The sequence below is a fragment of the Leuciscus leuciscus genome (assembly GCF_965113295.1).
Source record: "Leuciscus leuciscus genome assembly, chromosome: 2".
Taxonomy (NCBI): domain Eukaryota; kingdom Metazoa; phylum Chordata; class Actinopteri; order Cypriniformes; family Leuciscidae; genus Leuciscus; species Leuciscus leuciscus.
In genome coordinates this window covers 35,033,723-35,054,871 of record NC_138726.1, presented here as the reverse complement: position 1 = coordinate 35,054,871, position 21,149 = coordinate 35,033,723, and the positions used below count along the sequence as shown (strand labels likewise).

At 36.0% G+C, this 21,149-nt stretch overlaps 4 protein-coding genes across 4 annotated transcripts; all 4 read right to left on the bottom strand.

Annotated features, from left to right (window-relative positions):
* Window positions 1-757: 757 nt before the first annotated feature.
* Window positions 758-2,517, bottom strand: LOC309490410 (high choriolytic enzyme 1-like). The gene is made up of 7 exons (XM_082159564.1): window positions 2,451-2,517; window positions 2,213-2,356; window positions 1,915-2,032; window positions 1,535-1,713; window positions 1,345-1,426; window positions 1,134-1,258; window positions 758-877 (listed from the first exon to the last, which is right to left on the bottom strand). Coding segments are annotated over exons 2-7 (624 nt in total). The 5' UTR covers window positions 2,331-2,356; window positions 2,451-2,517; the 3' UTR covers window positions 758-875.
* A 3,877-nt stretch (window positions 2,518-6,394) lies between these two features.
* Window positions 6,395-8,838, bottom strand: LOC309490418 (low choriolytic enzyme-like). Its single transcript, XM_082159573.1, has 9 exons — window positions 8,800-8,838; window positions 8,432-8,526; window positions 8,030-8,081; window positions 7,792-7,935; window positions 7,543-7,660; window positions 7,154-7,332; window positions 6,965-7,046; window positions 6,754-6,878; window positions 6,395-6,529 (listed from the first exon to the last, which is right to left on the bottom strand). Coding segments are annotated over exons 2-9 (765 nt in total). The 5' UTR covers window positions 8,495-8,526; window positions 8,800-8,838; the 3' UTR covers window positions 6,395-6,527.
* Window positions 8,839-11,290: 2,452 nt separating this feature from the next.
* npsn (nephrosin) lies at window positions 11,291-14,102 on the bottom strand. Its single transcript, XM_082159553.1, has 9 exons — window positions 13,979-14,102; window positions 13,817-13,847; window positions 13,678-13,740; window positions 13,387-13,539; window positions 13,190-13,307; window positions 12,906-13,084; window positions 12,290-12,371; window positions 12,065-12,186; window positions 11,291-11,881 (listed from the first exon to the last, which is right to left on the bottom strand). Exons 1-9 carry the CDS (start codon window positions 14,045-14,047, stop codon window positions 11,877-11,879), a joined length of 822 nt encoding a protein of 273 aa, XP_082015679.1. The 5' UTR covers window positions 14,048-14,102; the 3' UTR covers window positions 11,291-11,876.
* Window positions 14,103-15,385: 1,283 nt separating this feature from the next.
* On the bottom strand, window positions 15,386-20,666 carry c6ast1 (six-cysteine containing astacin protease 1). The gene is made up of 10 exons (XM_082162686.1): window positions 20,345-20,666; window positions 18,548-18,631; window positions 17,994-18,075; window positions 17,838-17,877; window positions 17,664-17,729; window positions 17,239-17,391; window positions 17,036-17,153; window positions 16,364-16,542; window positions 16,053-16,134; window positions 15,386-15,860 (listed from the first exon to the last, which is right to left on the bottom strand). Exons 3-10 carry the CDS (start codon window positions 18,063-18,065, stop codon window positions 15,728-15,730), a joined length of 843 nt encoding a protein of 280 aa, XP_082018812.1. The 5' UTR covers window positions 18,066-18,075; window positions 18,548-18,631; window positions 20,345-20,666; the 3' UTR covers window positions 15,386-15,727.
* Window positions 20,667-21,149: the final 483 nt, after the last annotated feature.

The following is a 21,149-nucleotide window of genomic DNA, read 5'->3' as shown; positions in this document are numbered from 1 at the left end:
TCAGATCAATGAGGCCTATCAGTCAGTTCCAAAAATAAATACAAAACATGTCCTAGTTAAAAGAAAACAAGTTGACAAAAAGATCAAATCCAATATTTGTTGATAATAGCATAACAAACAAATCTCTCGGCTTGATAGTTGGAGAAACTTTATAACATATTTAACTTAACTTGTAATTTTATTAAAAAATTATTTGCAAGTGAAATACATTTTTAGAAATTTAGCATTTGTTTTCTGTTTTGCTGTTGTCTTTATTTATGACCATAAAAATATTATTTCATGCCAAGGATGTCAATTGTTCATTATAGCGGCTAAGAATACCAATAATAATAAGAAGAAGAAAGGGCCCCTTTTTTGAAAATAGATTTATGATACAGTGAGACAATTCTGCCTTTCAGTTTTTAAAACTTTGAAATAGCTTCTTGAAAGAGTCTGGGCCGAAAACCATGCATCACATCAATGATTAATGATCATATTCATTGACCTTGAGTCAGGATCAATCAGCTTCTTCAGAACAATGTTGAAGAGTTAAGAATTATGCTTGAGTTTTGTTTAATTATGCTTTCAGTTCATTTGAGCAAATGTATATAGACTAAGGAACAATAGAAAATGTACTTTATTATACTTTATTATTAAATTACATTTAAATTAAATTGTTAATATACTTTATTTTTTTAAAAAACAGTGTGAATTATGTATTTCTTCACAGAAACTCACTCAAAATCTTTTAATTTGGTGTAAAATTGTGCATAATACATCTGATAGAATGATGCAAGTTCATCACAGTAGTCAACACCATCAGTGAAACATTGGATCTTCAGTGAATTGTTTTCTCTGCATGCTTTATGTCTGGGTGTTGAATGCACTTCCACTGCTCCTAAAAGATGGGTAGATCACAAAGGGTCAGTTTGAAGTTTCCCTCACTTATTTTGGTGGTAAACATAAAAAGAATTATACATAAATACTCACAATGTACACAATGGTAAGTGTACATTAGTTAAAATATTTGAGTGTAATATTTCATCACAGATTTGCTAGACAATGCAATATATGCAATCTTTGGCCATCACTTATTTATACATCCAATGCTAAATAGTAGGGGTCTATTATTTTGAGAGTAATGTGTCACTCACAGCACTGGTAGAGCCTATTGATTCTGATGATGTCATTCTGGCTCATCTGAGTAGATGTACCCAGCGCAGCATTGCTGTTGGGAATGGGAATCATGGTGGGGTATCCATTCTTGGAGAAAGCATATCTGATAGAGCAAGTGGCATAGATGTTAGAGTTAGATTATAATCTGGAACACTGAGAGAAACCTCATCTCCTCTTGAGCTCACTCACCTCTCGTACTGCATCACAGAGCTGTAGTCGTAGGGAGTCCCTTGGTTCAGGGTGTTGATTTTGTTGAAGTTGTACTTCATGTCTGATGAGCAAACACAACTTTTACCTATGGACCTAGAAATCTATTGTATTAAATAAACTAACCTAATAAGACTATATACATGTATTCTTCTTTCAACAAAAACAATACCATCACTGATGTTCTCCCAGACGACTTGGATGTGATTGTCACGGTCACTGCGGGTCTGTTCATGGTTGAAGCCAAGAGCGTGGAGCAGCTCATGCTGTACAGTGCTGTGGTAAAGGCAGCCATTACGGGCCAGAGACACAGTCTGGGCATAACCCTGACGACCAACGTACGAGTAGCATCTGTGAGACAGATAATAAAATTCATCTCTTGATATCAGACAAGGATCCTTTTCATTCTCATCCCACATCTCAAATGTAATTCTCATTAAAGGCTTCTACTTGTCATTTTTTATGTTGGTGATCATAAAAAAGTTTATTCTGACTTATCTATTGTGTAGTCTGTGATGCTTTTCTGATTCAGATTTTAATTCTATTACATACCCACTGCGAGACTCAATACTGATATAGTCTCTCTCATTGGTGCGCCGGAAGAAGCGGATACAGGAGACAGAAGCAAATGAGTCCAGACCACGCTGGATGATCTCCAGCTCACGGGAGGCTGAAAGGGCAAAGGTCAAAGGTTTCTATGGAAATATGTGCCTTACTTCTCACTCACATGCTTTGGCACTGATTCTAAGACTCAAGCATTAGGTTCTTCCCTGAAATTTAGCAACAGCATAGCAATTTTATTCTCTTCGGTCTCTAAATGAAATCATAAATCATAATATTGGTGACTTACAGTAGTGGTTGGCGATGACGTAAGGTACATAAATCTTGCCGTCGCTGTATTTGGACCAGAGGCAGCCGTAGGAGGTGCAGGGATCAGCATTTTTCTCATTCACAGCAATGTCATCCATTAGCTTGGGCTCATCAGCTTCAGGAACTAACACATAAACAGTTAATTTGGGACTTTTTAATGAAGGACAATTGCAACATATTGATGTCTACTGGTGAGTAAGTGGTGAGTGTGTATATACCAATGCCTCTGTTGGCTCTGTGCAGCAGTTCAGACACAGACAGCACAGCAGACTTGTCATCGACTATTATAAAAACACATCAACATGTTCACTAACAAACCATTACTTAAATCAGTTCATCATGTATAAACTTTCAATATTTGCAGAATTGTTTCATTTATAAACTCTTTACAATCTCATATTTACAGTCAGAGCTTCTGGAGTATTTGACTTACCAGTCTGAATGTGAGTTATGCCAGAGCACCACACACATGGAATAGAACAAAACTCATCATTTTACATTCTTCATTATTACAATAATTAGTATCAGAGAGGTGCAGGCATGCAATACTAATACATGTCCCATTTGTCAATACTGTGTGTGTGTGTGTGTGTGTGTGTGTGTGTGTGTGTGTGTGTGTGTGTGTGTGTGTGTGTGTGTGTGTGTGTGTGTGCGTCTTACCATCTCCTCAGCTCTAACAGAGAAGACGAGAAGCAGAGCCAACAGGCCAAAAGTCACCTTGGCCACAAACATTGTGTCGAAAGTCCTGTGGAAAGAACCAGGGCACAGCTGTTTAGGCAGAATGCCTCAAATTAAGGTCAGTTCAGTTCTTGTACTAATATTTATCAACTTATTATAATTTCTATCCATTTTGTAAACCCGTTTATCCTATATAGGGTCACTGGGCAAAGGCAAACACCCTGGACAGGTGGCTAGTCCATCACAGGGCTCATTTCATAACATGTCAGAGCAAAAGATTTACTTTGGCTTTTAAACAGGACATGTAAAAAACAAGTAACAGCATAATTCAACATAACTTCCGATTACTTGTGTAGTACTGTAATACTTTAGACCCACAAGGAAGATGCAACGAGAAAATCTGATAAAATGGGTCACCAAACATTTTCATCTTAATTTTAATTATATAGCCTACTGTATGATCATTATAAACGTGTGCTTTTTCTCATCTGATGCTCAAATAATGTGACAATTTGCTAAAATATAAATGACTTTAAATATAGAGATGGGAAACCTACCAGTTCTCTTACCTTAGATTTCCAAACGCCAGTGCAACACTATGGCCATAAGTGGGTTTTATACCTAGACGGTATACAAACTTTACAGATATGGCCATGCAATAGTACAGTGAACATGCTGACACGTTGTTTGAAAGAGAACAGGTGTGAAATTCCCTCATTTGTTGCTTAATAGGAACACACTTCAGACACAAACCTGATGATCTATCAGAGCTGATTGTTTACCTTTCTTATTAAATCTTATATTTATTACAGTAATCAATAAATAATGGATGCTTTTTAACCCTTATCTTGTTTGGGTCATTCTGATCTGAAGAGGATTTTCTTTTTCACGAAAATATTAGTTAATGTTATCGCATTGGACTAAAACTTACAGACTTAATTTTTTATTATTTTTGAACTTTTGGGGGCTTAATGCTTTCTTTGTGATGCATTCATTTTCTGATCCAAAATGAAGAACTTCCACTCTCTTATTTGTCATCTTCCCCAAACTGACATACTGGGTAGTGAAGCAAGGCTACTTGAAGGTCAGAGTGGGGCTTTGTGGAATGGTTTGTATCACGTTTAGTGACCCATTCTCTCCAGCTCATTTAGTCTGGATATTCTTGCAAGCTGAAGAATTCTTTCTCCCTTTGGTATGCTGCTCCCTTAGGCTTGTGTTCAGGTCTGGTTGGGTTATATTTGGAGTTGCCTTGAAGCTATTGCCATGTTCGGCTGGTAGATGTGGTGCTATGATCTTAGCTGAGGCTATGTCTATTCTCCCCTAGCTCTGCTCTTAGGGACTCTGGGCTGTCCTGTAGCGGTGGCTCGGACCGGAGTCCCCGTTTCAGAAACGGATGAGCATGGAAGCTTCAAGACTTTTTTCCTATCGCCTAGAGGTGGACAGTAACAAAGTACATTTACTTGATTACTGTACTTAAGTACACTTTTTGAGTATCTGTAATTTACTTGAGTATTCTTTTTTCTGGAAACATTTTACTTTAACTTCACTACGTTTGAAAGACAAATATCGTACTTTTTACTCCACTACAATTCTGTCACGGTCCTTGAGTAGAAAGTAGTAACGTCAGCCAGGGGATGATTTTGGTTGCAGGGGTTGCACTTTGGTTGGAAATGAAAGTCGGTTGATGTCAGAACCCGACTGATGTTGGTTTCTGACGTCAACCCGATTTTCATTTTCAACCACAATACGATGTCTGTCCAACGTTGGAGATTAATGTCAATCTGGCGTTGGATTCTGACATCAAACTGATTTTCATTTTCAACGTTGGGTTTGGTTTTCTAAATGCGAATTTTGTCATTGTTTTGGAGCACACTAGCTTATAGATAACAGTAAGGCTAACACATTCATACTAAAAGCCAAAAAACTTTAAATAGGGCACTATTTGAGGGAACAGCCATTTGGGTGTCCGAAACCATTGTGGACGTTATTGAGTGCACTTATTCAATCTCACATTCAATCCCACTACTGGAACTGTGTTCTAGAAATAAATGTGATATTGAATATGAGGGTAGGTAGGCAGGCATAGATTCAGAGGCATAAGGTACTGTAAGTATTACAATGCAACAATAATAAAACAATGCATTGACATTTACTTTTTACTTTTGCTACTTTTAAAAACAAGTACTTCTGTACTTTTACTGAAGTAAAAATCGGTCTTTACAACTTTTACTTGTAACGGAGTAATATTTTACCAGTAGTATCTGTACTTTCACTCAAGTAAGGAAGTTGTGTACTTTATCCACCTCTAGGGAGCAAGGCTGTGGTGTTACAGGATGTGTCCTAATTGGCTACTGATGCATTTAGGTTACTCTGGGTCAAGGCCCATCGAGTCCTTCTGTGCTTAAGCCAGACAAGATTGTGCTTGGTGACCTTCACAGTGCTCAGGTATTGGTCAGCATGGCGTAGTGGGTATTAACCACCCCATAGTGTCAGCAACTGACTCAGTGCTGAGTTCCCTCGAAAGGGCACATCTTAGGGTAATTTATGTAACCCCGGTTCCCTGACGAGATGCTGCGTCACATTGCTATGCTTTGAGCACGCCTGCGTGTCTTCCTTTAGACAATTCAAATCTGATGTAGTGTAATGCAGGCAAATTCATGTGGATTATGTTTTTATGTCATGTTTATATTAAACCACAACAGTCAAAATATGTTCACAGAATAAAATAAGAATGTACATCCCTCATGATAAACTGATAAATTAATAAATGCTGTACTGTACAAATACTTTTTAAACATCATAAGATAAAATACCATATCTGTGATATATTTCTGACTGTAGCCAACACACAATTTTAGTCAAATCTGTAGTTATCAGCTCAAATCTAATTTGAGGGGGGAAAAAATTGTCACTCCATGTGATATTTATGAGGCCAAAATCCATCTCTCTGGTCACAACCACTTTTAATGTTTTTTAAAGTGGTTGTAAAAGTGGGTAGGAATAATTTATTCAATATAAATTTCTTGTTTATTGATGTAAAATTGTATACTGTTGTATAAAAGCAAAACACACTCTCAATTATGCTTTTGGTATGAATATGACACGCAAGTTATTCGGTGCAATAGCATTGAAGTTTCTTTATTTTGACAATGGGTGATTCCGCAGACGGTAACAAGGGTTGGAAAGGTGTTTACGGACGTAAGCATGACATTTTCAGCCAAATATGACCCAACAGCTTCAAAATTTCATTTAATACTTAGGAATATGGTAGGCCTACTGAACTTTTTGTAAAATGTTCCCACGTCAATTAAATAAAATATAACTATTCAAATTGTTGTTTTCTTTACATTGTCATCTTTAAAATAGCAAACTATAGAAGACATCAGAAAATTGATTATTCACACTGTTTTATAATTATTAAATCAGTGTGAATTATCCCTTTTGTCACAGTCAGTCAGGCCAGAGTCTTAAAAAATCAACTGGGTTTGATGTTCTCTTTGATTGAAAATTTATTGGTGATTCAAGTGCAGAAGTCAACACCATCCATGATACTTGAGTGAAGTATTGTTGTTGTAGTTTGGGCTGCGAATCTGGGTGCTGAAGGCAAGCTCTGTTGCTCCTATGAATGAGAAAACCATCAAGGTTGAAAAAAACTATTTAATTACAAGTTTCATTTAATTAATCTTTACATTTAAATATGTAAATAAAAAACGGAACATTTTAATGTGAATTAAATACATTTTGGTCATGTTTTGAAACTTCTACCAAATGTAATGTGTCATTTTTTGTTATTTTGCAAGCACAAGTTTCAGAATTAATTAATGTTTGTGTCGTTACACTCACAGCACTGGTAGAGCCTGTTGATTCTGATGATGTCATTCTGGCTCATCTGAGTAGATGTGCCCAGCGCAACATTATTGTTAGGAATGGGAATCATAGTGGGAAGGCCATTCTTGGAGAAAGCATATCTGATAGAGCAAGTGGCATAGATGTTAGAGTTAGATTATAATCTGGAACACTGAGAGAAACCTCATCTCCTCTTGAGCTCACTCACCTCTCGTACTGCATCACAGAGCTGTAGTCGTAGGGAGTCCCTTGGTTCAGGGTGTTGATTTTGTTGAAGTTGTACTTCATGTCTGATGAGCAAACACAACTTTACCTATGGACCTAGAAATCTATTGTATTAAATAAACTAACCTAATAACACTATATACATGTATTCTTCTTTCAACAAAAACAATACCATCACTGATGTTCTCCCAGACGACTTGGATGTGATTGTCACGGTCACTGCGGGTCTGTTCATGGTTGAAGCCAAGAGCGTGGAGCAGCTCATGCTGTACAGTGCTGTGGTAAAGGCAGCCATTACGGGCCAGAGACACAGTCTGGGCATAACCCTGACGACCAACGTACGAGTAGCATCTGTGAGACAGAGATCCATAAATTGTAAAATGTTTTCCCATATTAGATATTATCTTCATCTCTTCATCATCTTGATTTTCTTTTCTTCACAAATTGCATTTTGATGGTAATTAATTTTGAGTTTTGTATAGTCTTCGCCTTGTCTCTGCCTTATCTTGAAACTATTTCTGTGTTGGTTTTTCTGATTGTGGTTTTAGTTGTGATATGTACCCACTGCGAGACTCAATGCTAATATAGTCTCTCTCATTGCTGCGGGGGAAGAAGCGGATACAAGTGCTGGAGGAGAAAGAGTCCAGACCACGCTGGATGATCTCCAGCTCACGGGAAGCTGAAAGGGCAAAGAGGTAAAAATTTGCTACTGTGGAGAGTTACATCCTTTCATTAAATCTCAGCAGCATGCAAAGGGTACTTTCATGAATTTGGCCTACAAAAACATCAATCATAGTATTGGTGACTTACAGTAGTGGTTGGCGATGACGTAAGGTACATAAATCTTGCCGTCGCTGTATTTGGACCAGAGGCAGCCGTAGGAGGTGCAGGGATCAGCATTTTTCTCATTCACAGCAATGTCATCCATTAGCTTGGGCTCATCAGCTTCAGGAACTAACACATAAACAGTTAATTTGGGACTTTTTAATGAAGGACAATTGCAACATTTTGATGTCTACTGGTGAGTAAGTGGTGAGTGTGTATATACCAATGCCTCTGTTGGCTCTGTGCAGCAGTTCAGATACAGACAGCTCAGCAGACTTGTCCTCGACTATTATAAAAACACATCAACACATTCAACATTACTTCAGTCAATTCATCATATAGAAACTGTGTCTTTGCTGAATTATTTAATGTTTCAAAAAAGCTCAAAGCTTTTTACAATCTCATATTTACAGTTAGAGATTCTGGAGTATTTGACTTACCAGGCTGAATGTGAGTTAAGCCAGAACACCACACACAACACGGACATTGAAAATAAATATTTAAACATTAAGTGAAGTCAAAGCATATTACATTCTTCAATAGTACATGAATTAGTATATGAAGAAATTGCATGCATCATTTTCAGAGTACTATACGTGTTTGCATGTATAATTATGTGTTTTACCTTCCCCTCAGCAGAGAAGACCAGCAGGGCCAACAGGCCAAAAGTAACCCTAGTCACAAACATGGCAGCCAAAGATAATGAGAGAGATAAAAGACCTGCAGAAAGAACCAAGGTACATCAGTTTGGTGAGACAGAATTTACATATACACTATTGGTCATGTGAAACCTGAAATCTCAAATAAAATACAAAGCCATGATAAGTATAATTTTTAAATTAAATAAAAAGTTCCGGTGGACACCATAACCCTATCAAATGGTACAAAACCTATTTATAACTAAGGTATTTAAAACCTTAATTTCCTATTCTGCTCAAAAAATCCATCAACTTCATAAATGGGAATATGTTTGAACAGACACCTCAAACATACCACTATTCTCACCTCAGTCCCTCAAGCTTCACAGAGCAACACGTTTTATACCCTGGTTAGAGTCCATATCAAAATGATGTTGACAAATACGGGCAAAAGAGTTCAGATTTGTTTAACCTTGTCTGAAAAAGAACAGGTGTGAAATTCCCTTCATAGGAGCATGTGTCATAAACAACTCTTATGAATGCATCAGAAAGTATGGGTCCTCTTCTTAAAACACTTAATTTTCAGAAATAATTTTTTATATTGTATTTTGTATTTTAAAAGCGAATCACCTTCAATAATAAATATTTTTATATATCACCGTATATAATGCCTTATATAACCTTGATCTCGAGCATTTAAAGTGGCAGATGACAGAACTGCAGCGTGCACTTATAATAAACACAATGTTATTATGCATTGGTGTGGACACTAATATAGTTTTCGTTATAGTTATATGTAGGCATCGTTCTTGGTGTGAATGGGCCTTAACCAACTGCAGGTAACTACTTTTTATACATTTTGGCTGTTGCCAACTAACATAATATTGTTCAATCTATAGTTATCAGCTCAAATCTGAGTCATATTTTATGCAAATATAATAATATAAAAGCATTTGAAATTTCTTGAAATTGTGACCGCAGCAATTTATGAGTCCTGAATTCATATCTCCAGTCACATGTTCAGACGTGGGTAATGCACAAAACAGTGCATGCTGGTGTGAATAGAAACATTATCTTTGAAACGTTCAAAGAAAACATGATAAACATGCAGTGTTTGTTTAGTTTTTTTCATTAATCAGCGAGTTCAGTCTTGTGTAACCTTCAATCTTCACTGAAGAACAGGTGTGGATTTCCCTGTCACAGTATGGTGCCATCACATGCTGACAAACCAGAAACAGAGTCTTTACTTCATTTAGTATCCAGTCATCCTTGTCTTAAGTTTCCTATTAGTTTTCTTTCTTGAATGTAATCATCCATTAGTTTAGATGTTGTAGTTCATTTATCAAGAGAATCCTTTTGTGTACCTTGCTACATTTAACCCCCTAGAGATGTTACTAGGACAGAGCCAAATTATTGATATTTTCGTATTTCGTATTTGAATGAGGGCAATGAATTCACTTTAATGTTCGTCTTCATTATTTCTAAAATGTCCTTTAATTACTTGAGTATAATGTTATGTGACATGTTATGTTGAATTATTATAAAATGTTTGAATGCAGCAGAAAGTATATACACATTTTATTTGTGAATAATAATTTTAATAATAATTAGTAGTTACCTGCAGTTGGTTAAGGCCTGTTCACACCAAGAACGAAAATAATAATGATTTGCATTGTAAAGCGATCACCTACAATAATTTTGGGCGGGTAGTAATGTAAACACAAATGTCGGATACTGGTCATGTCTAAAGTGAATGTAAACAGGCGGTCCAAAAAAAACCAGATATGGTCAAAAGATCGGATTTGTGCATAAAGATTTATTCTTCTTCGTGAGCTTTATCCCAATACAACGTGTGACATAACTAAAACAGTTGCCAAAATCATGGGTTTGGTTCCCAGGGAATGTATGAGCTGATCAGATGTATCCCTTGTAAGTCGCTTTGGATGAATGGTGTCTGCATGTAAATGTAATGTTGATCATGTTGGAGAGTGTTACATGGTAATCGGTTTTGTGGGTCCGGTAATTGAAAAACATGACAATGTATAAATACTGTAATACATATTTATACAGCACTCTATATAATAGGCCTACTGAATGTTTCAAAGCAGCTTTATATGATAAGACTCATATTCATATGTGCCCTTGCCTTTTATCCTGATGTCGATAGCCTGTGTTCCACTCAACTGATTCCTGTTCCTTCTCCCCATTTGCATCTGTTACTTGTTACATTCAAAGGGGCACATATGTTTTAAAGAGGCATGCAGAGGTTTTACTTTACAAATCATAAACTCATAATTTACTCATATTTGACCACTAGAGTGAGGTGGTCACATCTTTTTCCAAAGGGATATGTCATTTTTAGTCACTCTTGTTAAAAATATATTTGTACCTTGCCAATTCACTATCAATTTCATTTCTCAACATTGTTCTGTCATTACATCTGTCATCCCTTCCCCAAATCCCTTTCCTCTCATTGCGTGTGCTAAAGCAATGCTTCCAACCAGTCAAATGTATGCAATGTTGAGAGGAAGGGCCATCAATGAGTTCTTTTATGTGACGTTTAGGAAGAGGTAAATCTGGTTTTGTGCTTTGTGTGATTCACAATGTGCCTTTAAAAAACTACACAAAATGTACAATGTTTGTGTCTTTAGCAGCTGCAGAAGGTTTGGAAATGACTAAACATGACATCTTGTGGTTAATTGTGTAACTGTAATGTACTCAAGATTGAGAACATTGCCGTTATTATGGTTATTGTAATGTAGTATCAGTATAATTTTACTAATAGCCTACCGGTCAAAAGTTTGGAATAATCACATTTTATTGTTTTTGAAAGAAGTCTCTTATGCTCACCAAGGCAGCACATTATTTATTATTGATCAAAAATGCAGTAAAAATTGTGAAATAATATTACAATTTAAAATAATTAATTTTCTCTTTTAAAGTGTTTTAAAATTGAATTTATTCATGTGATGGCAAAGCTGAATTTTCAGCAGCCATTACTCCAGTCTTCTGTGTCACATGATCCTTCAGAAATCAATATTTTGATATTAATATCAAGACAACACTTGCATTCACCAGCTTTACTACTGAAAAAGGATTGCCAAAATAGGAGAGAAAAAAAATGACCCAGAAGCCATCAATCATAGTGCTGTTGCATTTTTTATTTACTTGTTTTAAAGAACATTTTGAGTTCACATTATTTGCTCCTTTTGTTGATTTGTCACAAGCATCTGATACTGGAACATTATTATCTTTTATTATCATTAATTATTCTCATTATCTGATGTACTGAGAGGTATCTGATTTTAGGATGTTTATGAAATAAGTAAAATCATTTGACACTATGATGTGCAAAAATGAAAATGAAAACTTAAAAAATAACTTTGAACTTTTCCATCAGACACGTTCTTCATACAGCCCAGCAGCAGTTTCTCAACCTGGGGGGGGGGAGCAATGAATATGAAATGTAAGACACGATTTTGTTGTGATTAAGAGTTAATAATAAATCCCACTATAAAGACCACCAGCCTGCTAGACATGCTTAGCATAGTGGTCTAAGGTGGAGTTTTCAGCGAGGAATAACAAATTTTTTATTCAAATGACAGGAAAGCTGAACGTACCGCAGTAGAGTCTGTTAATGCGTAGGATGTCATTGGAGTTCATTTGTCGAGCTTCACCAATCACAGCGTTCGCATTCGGAATGGGAATCATGGTTGGCTCATTATTCCTGGAGAAAGCATACCTAAAACCACACACAAAGAAACAAGAGTAAAAACGGTTTACTACGTTTTTAGCATATCCACAAAAACAAAACAAAAATCCCCAAATTTGACAAGACCGCTTACCTTGAATAGTGCATCACAGAGTTGTAGTCATAGAGGGTAGCCAAATTGTTGGTGTCTACTTTACGGAAATTGTGCTGCTGTTCTGTTACACAGTGCACAGGAAAGTATTAACGACTGTAAATGTAAACCTGGTAAAAACACAGTGAAGTTTAATCTAGAGTATAGACTATGCAATAATTGTGACTAAATGTAATATGCAATGTTTTATGCATTTTGTTTTCTTATTTTTTTGTTCCATTTTATCTTATTTTTTAAAATCTTTATCTCTAAGTCTTCATCACTTCTTAATATTAATTTACTTTCCATTCTATATACTGTACTATTATTTATACAATATATTATTTATATTCATATTTATATATTATATATTTTAAATACATATTTACATGTTTTCTGTTGTTTGTTAAAAACACTTTATAAACATTTTTAAAAAAGTGCTATATAAATTAAAATACTTTACTATTTAAAATGTTTCTTTCATGCAGCAAAATTTGAATCATGTTTCAGAAATCTGTGTATGGAATTCTCATTTTTAAAACTCATGCTCTGTAAAGGATTGCCAGCAGAATGCCGCCTAATTTCAAACATTTGTCCAAAGAATTTTAAACAAAAATACCAGGAATGATGTTCTGATAAAGGATTCGGATGTGTTTGTCACGGTCACTGCGGTTCTGTTCATGATGGAACCCAAGAGCATGAAGGAGTTCATGCTGCACAATTTGGTGATAGACACACCCAAAACGCTGGAGAGAAACAACCTGCCCTCCCCTTTGGCGCCCCAAATATGAATAGCATCTGTGGACCACATAACACATCAGGTTGTATATTTATCTGAAGGAAAGCACATTTACTATAAACACCGAAATTGAATAGAAAGGAGCCCTGAATCCAGAGATTTACCCAGAATTAGACTTTATGTGAATAAAGTCCCTCTGTCCTTGATGAGGTACGAATCGAATGCAGGAAACCTCTGCAAAGGACTGCATACCTTTTTCAATCACGCTTATGTCCTGTGGAGCTGTGGAAGGAATAGACTGTTGAACAGAACATGTGGTACCGATGAGATGATTTCTAATTTAGTTAACATTGCCACTTACAGTACTGGTTAGAGATGACGTAGGGCACATAGACTAATCCATCTCTGCTTCTGTCCCATTTGCACCCACGAGCGGTACATGGATCTGCATTCTGGAGTCCGCTTGGTACGGCGATGTCTCCAAACATGATCAAAGGCTCATCCAGTCCCAGTCCTGCGTGGTATAGAATAATGCACAGTAATTCAGTATGTTGATTCTGGTGATATAATTTTTTAAATGATGAGGAGAGCCAATGAATCTGCCATGAACTGCTACACAAAAGATGTGCCTATATAGCCTTCAAACTCATACCTGCATGTTTGTTGGTTTCAATTATAGTTGACACTGATATATCATCTTTCTCTGTGAGGTTACCTGAGATGTGAATCAGTAAATTATTAATAAAACACTACAAAATTTCAAATTCGTTTTTTCTTTCTGTGCATCTTACCAGTCTTCCCAGGGATCTTGTCAATTAAATCCTGTTTTAGAATTTTAAACAAATGTGTATTAGAAACCAGTGTTTAGAAATGAAAAGCCGCTCCCATTGGGATGACGCTGATGTTTCATTTTACATTTCAGATATTGATGACATATTGTTGTCTGTTCTCACCTGAATAGTACGACTCTGAGCAGGAACGGAGCTCAGGAGTAGAGAGATGACCACCACCAAGAAGTACATGATGAGAGCTTTCTGAGAAAATGTTCTGGGTCAAACAGGGATGACAGTTATATACTCTTCTGAGAGCCTTAACTTCCTTATCTGTGCAATAACCCAGCCTTCATGAATCCAGTGCTAAAATACCACATGGTTTAAAAGCAGAAATGTGCTTATATTTGTACAAATGAGTCATTCAGTTTAGAATTAATGATCTTTATTTGTGCTGTAATGTTGTAAATACATCTTGTAGGGTTGATGTCGGCCAATCCACAAGAGAAGGTACCCTTACATGGCTCCTACAATTTGTATTATCTTTCTTGACATTTTGTCCCCAAGACTCCATTTTGCCTTTCATCAAATAATTTGGTCCATATTGACATGAAAGCATCACGCAGTTCCAGCAGATTTGTCAGCTGCAGATCTATGATGCAAATCTACCAGTCCACCACATCCCAAATGTGCTCTATTGGATTGAGATTTGGTGACTTTGGAGGCCATTGAGTATAGTGAACTCATTATGTTGAAGATATCAGTTTGAGATGATTTGAGCTTTGTGACATGGCACATTATCCTGCTGGAAGTAATCATCAGAAGATGGGTCACTGTGGTCATAAAGGGATGGACAGCAACACTCTTCATCAATACTCATGCTGTCTTGTTGCTGGCTCTGATGTTAAACAATGCTCAGTTGGTACTAAGGGGCTCAAAGTGTGGCAATAAAATATTTCATCACCCCCACCAGCCTGAACCGTTGCAAGGCACTGGATGGATCCATGCTTTCATGTTGTTTAAGCCAAATTCTGACCCTAAATTCTGAGTGAAATATTATTTAATTTATTGATATATTTTTAAATAAAGATCCACTCTTGGGAAAACACTCAACTCCATTTACAAACTAATTATTTCTATAGGTAAATGTCTGTAGATTTTTATTAAGACAGAAACACAATCAACTATTTTTCTTCATATCTTTACGTTGAGTATTGGAAAACATTTTCAAACCAAATTAGCATTTTCAGACTGCAATTCCTCTCCACGGAAGACCATGAACCTGGTTTACAAAGAGGAAGTTCTTATTTCTCTGGTCTACTGTTAACCAGATGTTGAGTCAAGTGATTGACCTTTTCTTCCTAAAGAGGATGTGGAAATATTTCAAAAGATGCCTTGCTCAAACTATATGGTTCTCCAGATTAATTTGAAACATTTGCTCCATCACATTTCACCATTTAACAGACCCTCATTTCAAAAGAAGAGGACCTTGCGCAACCTTTCAGTGTAGGAGACACTATATATGGCTAACTATATACGGCACACACAAACCATAAGATAGAGGAAGAGCAATATTTATTTTATTCAGCTGTATGTTATAGAACATTCAATCTCATCTACATGCCAAACTACCTAAAAGTTGCAACCCTCAAATTTAAAAACAGCACCAACTCTAAGGTTTGTAAAATGATGCTAATCACAACCTCCTAAACTGAATCTGTAAAATATTTTGTCCTCCGTGAAGAGTGACATTTTTCAACGTTTTTCCAAATAATAACACAGGCTAAGTTTTGTCCTATTCTGAAAAATTAAACATGCATGCATAAAAAATATAAATGCATTTCCTAATCAATGTTAAGAAGACAGCATTTTCACCCTATGCTGACAAAGCTTTCAAAATGGTATTCTTTTATTAATAAGAGAAGGAAGGTCTTAAGACAAACTGCAGTATAGTGTGTTAATACGCAGAATATCATTTGAACTCATTTTCTCAGCTTGGCCAATAGACACGTTATTGTCAGGAATAGGGATGATGGTTGACTCTCTGTTCTTGGAGAAGGCAAACCTGAAACCACACAAACACTCCAGTATCAAACACATTCCAGACGCACACTTGTTTAGTAGTTAAAACCCTGCCAGACATTTTGGGGTATCCAGAGAAGATATATATATATATATATATATATATATATATATATATATTATATATATATATATATATATTGTTTTTGTGTGACTAAACTGCAGCAAAACTTGCCTTCCATAGTGCATCACAGAGCTGTAGTCATAGGCAGTCTCCAGGTTGTTAGTCTTGATTTTGTCAAAGTTGTACTCCTGCCCTATTATAGGGAATAGCAATCAAAGGGGAACAATATTCAGTCATATTAAAAAAAATCTATAAATTCTCTAATCTCCTATTTCTGCTTAAAAAATCAAACACAAACTTTAGAGAGTTTTCGCTGCATTTAACAGCAAAATCTTCTCTACCCTAATTGAGAAGATTTGCAACTACAATGTAAAGGGTTTAGAACAAATCCTGCTGAAGAAATGTGTACCAATCAGATGTACCAGGAATGATGTTTTTAAAAAGGATTTGGACGTGATTGTCGCGGTCACTGCGGTTGTGTTCGTGGTGAAAGCCCAGCGTGTGAAGCAGCTCATGCTGCACTATATTCAGGGAGATGCATCCACTACGGTCCAGAGACACAGTCTGACCTCCAGTGCGACGGCCCACAAAAGAGTAGCACCTATAGATCAGATCAAACGTAATGGAAGGATTCAAACAACACATGTAGAATTTATTACACAATACAAGTACAGTTCTCCTGGACGAACCTGTATTTACAGTATGTGGCTTGCTCATGCAACCAGCAGGAAACGTTCGATTACAAGCCTAGAGCTTCACCCACTTCCCCATGCAGGCATCACATCTACAGTACTGACATAAAATCATACTATGTAAAGTATGTTCGACTAAATGTGTTTAACTAATTTAATACAAAACCAAATGTAAATTTTCTGGTTTCAAACCCAGTCTAAACAGATTCGATCTGAAGTGACCATTGTTCCTGTGATAGACAGTTGTAGGCTAGCATAATAATTTGATTTCATGGAACATTTGCATTTTACTAAACAATATTTACAAATCAATTAATAGAAAGCTCCAATTTATACAGTAAATGTTTAAGCACAAATATAGAGCAACAGCAATTGTTTTATAAATGAAAATCAGATTTTTACCCTGAATTAGACTTTATGTTGATATAGTCCCTCTGATTTGTGCGAGGCATGAAGCGAACGCAGGTCGATTCCTCAAAAGATCTCAAGCCTTGAAAAATAACATCCTTCTCCTGGGTGGCTGTTGGAGAGTTCAGATATGAAAAATGGCCTGAACAGTTATGTTGTAGTACAAGGTTTTGAGTGAGCTAAGAGCTGTCACTCACAGTATCCATCAGAGATGACATAGGGCACAAGGACTTTTCCACTTTTGTTTCTCTGCCATTTGCACCCACGAGTTGTGCATGGATCTGCTATTTCTAAGCCTGTTGCTACAGCGATGTCTCCAAACATGACCGAGGGCTCATTCAGTCCCTGTCCTGTATGGTATAAAGCACAGAAATTCACTTAACATCCTAATTCTGGGAACATCATAATGAGCTTGTATCGAGAAGGAACAGCCCTGGACTGCTGACAAAATTACAAAAGTACTAAGATACTTTTGGTACTAAGGTAAAAGTAAGATGTTACGTTCCTCATCAAGGATAGTTAATAATATTATTTCCTTTCCTCTCTTTGTTAATGATCAATGTCCTCTCTTTATTGAGCTGCTGACATAAAAACACATTCCACAAATAGCATGTCCGCTTACCTGCATGTCTGTTGGCCCTTTCAATTAAAGCTGACACAGATTTCTCCTCTTGTTCAGTGCTGTTATCTGAGAACCATTGTTAGTTTATTAAAGCATTAATAAAACAGTAAAATATAAAGATTTTAATTATACTGCTCATGGCCATTAGTCATTTTATTGAAAATAATTTCTTACCAATCTCCTCAGAGCTCTTTCCAAAGATATCCTGTTTACGCTTAAACATTTAGAAACATATGTTAGAATCTCCTGAATAAAAATGAAATGGTTCACAGAGGGAGGCTGCTACTGATATTGTTTTCCATTTCACCTATTACCCATGTCTGTTCTTACCTCAATAGCACGACTCTGAGCTTGAAAAGAGCCCAGAAGAAGACAGATGACCACCATCAACAGGAACATCATGAAAGCTGCTCTGGATCATTTACAGATACATGTGGGGCGAAGGAAATTTGTTATTTATAATGGGAAAGTAAATGGGTATATCAGACTTAGATTTTGGTGTTTGATTTCATTATTTATTTATTTATTTTGGTAAGTGGAGATTTGCCCTGGAAAAAAAGCTGGATTCTCCTTTTCAAACTGCCTATTATGTTTTGAACAAAATGCTTCCATGAGAAAAGAGATAAGAAACGACATAAATTCTTAGATTAATCAAAAGTAACTCAATGTATAAAATGTTTTATAATATGCTTACTGCTGAGCATTACATGCACAAAGGCCTATATGTGCATTATGATTGTTTAAATTATCTATCAGTTAGATCTTGATAAATCACTTTTGCATTCTGGAATGTTAACTGAAACATCCTCTGATTCACCCAAATTATAAACATTTCTGTATATCTCATCCCTGTTGAATAAGAGATCAATAGAAAAGACACTCACCTCACATTGGTGTAAATGTTCAGAATGACTCCAGCTCCCTGCGTAGTCTCTTAAATGCTCTCCACTCAAATTTAATTCCACCACCTGTCAAATAGGAATTTACAGACAATCTCAGACGATTTATGAAACCACTTAATGATTCAGAGATGTACAGATAAACAATTCTGTCTGATGAAAGAGTAGCTTGATCACAGGGCTTATAACACATAAGCATTAACCCATTCAGGCCAATATTGCCTCCCAATGATATACACATTTTAACTTAATAAGGCTAATCAAAGATTTCACTGGTGTCTTTTTTTCCCTTTTTTTATTTTTATTTTTTCAATTTCAATTCAATTACAGACAAGTACAATGCAAAAAATACTAGACAAATACAAGGCATTTTAATACAGTTCAGAGTGTAAAAAACAAAGAATAACAACAATTAAAATATAAAATGAACATGTATGTAAATAAATAAATAAAAATAAAATAAAAAAGAATAGCCTACTGGGATACAAAATGCTATATAATATTAGGGCAGTTCCATGAATTTGAAACGTTTTTAAAAATTATCTTTTTTTATAAGCTTTTTGTTTTGTGATCTCATTTGAAAAAGTTTCAAAGTATATTATGAGATCTGTGTTATAAAAGGTAATATATGAGGGTTTCTTTTGAGTTAGTTTTGTCTTATGAATATAAAACTTTGCCAAAATAATTAAAAGATTAATAATATAATTTTGTTTTTTCAGAAAAATATGGGTTTTGAAAACAAAGTAAAATGTCATGAGGTTCCAAATGAAGAGTTCTGTTAATTTTTTTTGTCATGTCTATTTTTTTGTCAGTCCCAAAAAATTTGGAAAAGGGAAATACAAAAATAAATGTTCCATATCTTCAAATTATGTGTTAGGCCAACAAAAAGTACATTTATCACAAACAGTATGAATATATCTACCAATGGCTGCATTTACAGGATAACATCTATGGATAATTTTGTACTTTTTTTTTTTTTTTTTTACTTTATTAAAAACAACATATTGATATGGTAATGTCCAAATGCTGTGCAATAATATGCAATGAGGTTTAAGCCATTTTGATTTACATGGAGGATTGGATCTGACATTAAATGAATTTCTTATCAAATTGTTATTAAAACCTAAATCAAAAAAGGAGAGACCATTAACAAAAAGTTGAGGATTTTGTAAGGTTGTATTATTAATATCTATGTCTGAGAATCTGGTTAAGATTATTATGCCATTGGGGATGGCCTTTATTTGTTAAATTATTTTTCATTTACTTCGCTGGTGTTTTTGTTTTCATAAATTATATAAAAAATGTTTTAGGCCTAAATACAAAAGTATATATTATAAAACAGAAACATGAAATGATGAATATGACATTTAAATATGTAAAATTCAAATATAGGCCTATACAGTCAGCGTGTATGTCATGAAAATAGCTAAGTTTAAAGCTACTCTGTCTGAGCTGGGTCTAGTGGCGTTGTAAATCAGTCACGGCCCTCACGGGCCCATATGCAAAATAAATTGTACGGGCCCCCCTAACCCCGCTCTCCAAGTAGGCCTACATCGAAGAGGCATTTATAGACGTTCACTGTGGCGCATCAAAAAAAACAAAAAAAAAAAAACAACCAAAGACCTTTTCACAACCAGAACGGAACTAAAAAAATATATATATATTCTAAAATAACCAAGCCTCAGCCAATGTCAATAATAGACTAGGCCAATGCTACTGCATGGTGCAAACACAACTGATCTTGACACAGCACTGACAGCAGCCAAAAATGTAAGCACAAACCTCACTCATTTTAGTTGCATTCTCCAGGCCTTTCTTTCAGCAAATTCATCCACGATGTCCTTGGTGTTTAATTCACGGCTTCGTGCATTCTTAATGAAAAAGATTGCCTGTTCTGCGACATGCATGGTGCTCCGCAAATTTTTCGTTTTTTTATTAGCCTCAGTTTTGAAAATGAGCGCTCCGCTGAAGCAACAGTAACCTTTCACAGTTTTCTCTTTTTACGATCGCGCGGCGATGCAGCGTTTGCACGTAGAGCTGCGCTATTTAAAACAGCGTAGTTCTGCTGCAGCCCCCGGGGTGCAAAAAATAACAAATGCACACAAGAAATTACGGCACATGACAAGACATGCATACAAAAAATATATTTATTGAGGCCGGCCCACGAATTAAAAATGAATTCCCTCGATCTATTGGGCGGCGGGCCCCCAATCGGTCCGGGCCCATTTGCACGTGCCCAGATGCCCAGGCTCTACGCCACTGGCTGGCTGGGCCATATTTTAGTGCAGCATTTATAATGGCTCGTTTCCACTGAGCAGTACCGGTTCGGGTCGGTAAACCATGAATCGGCTAGCGTTTCCACTGCCCAACAGTAGGCCTACCCTTATTTGATAGGCGTGGTGTATCCTATGTAACAAAGAAGCGATCAACGCGTATTATATTCACTGCATGTAACGTTAGCCTACGTAACCCTGCCTCTTTTCGTTTAAATATAATATAAAAATATTAAACATTTTAATATGGTCCAGGAAATATGTGCATTTGTACTAAACAACAGATGTTGCAGTAAACAACATTACAGTGATAA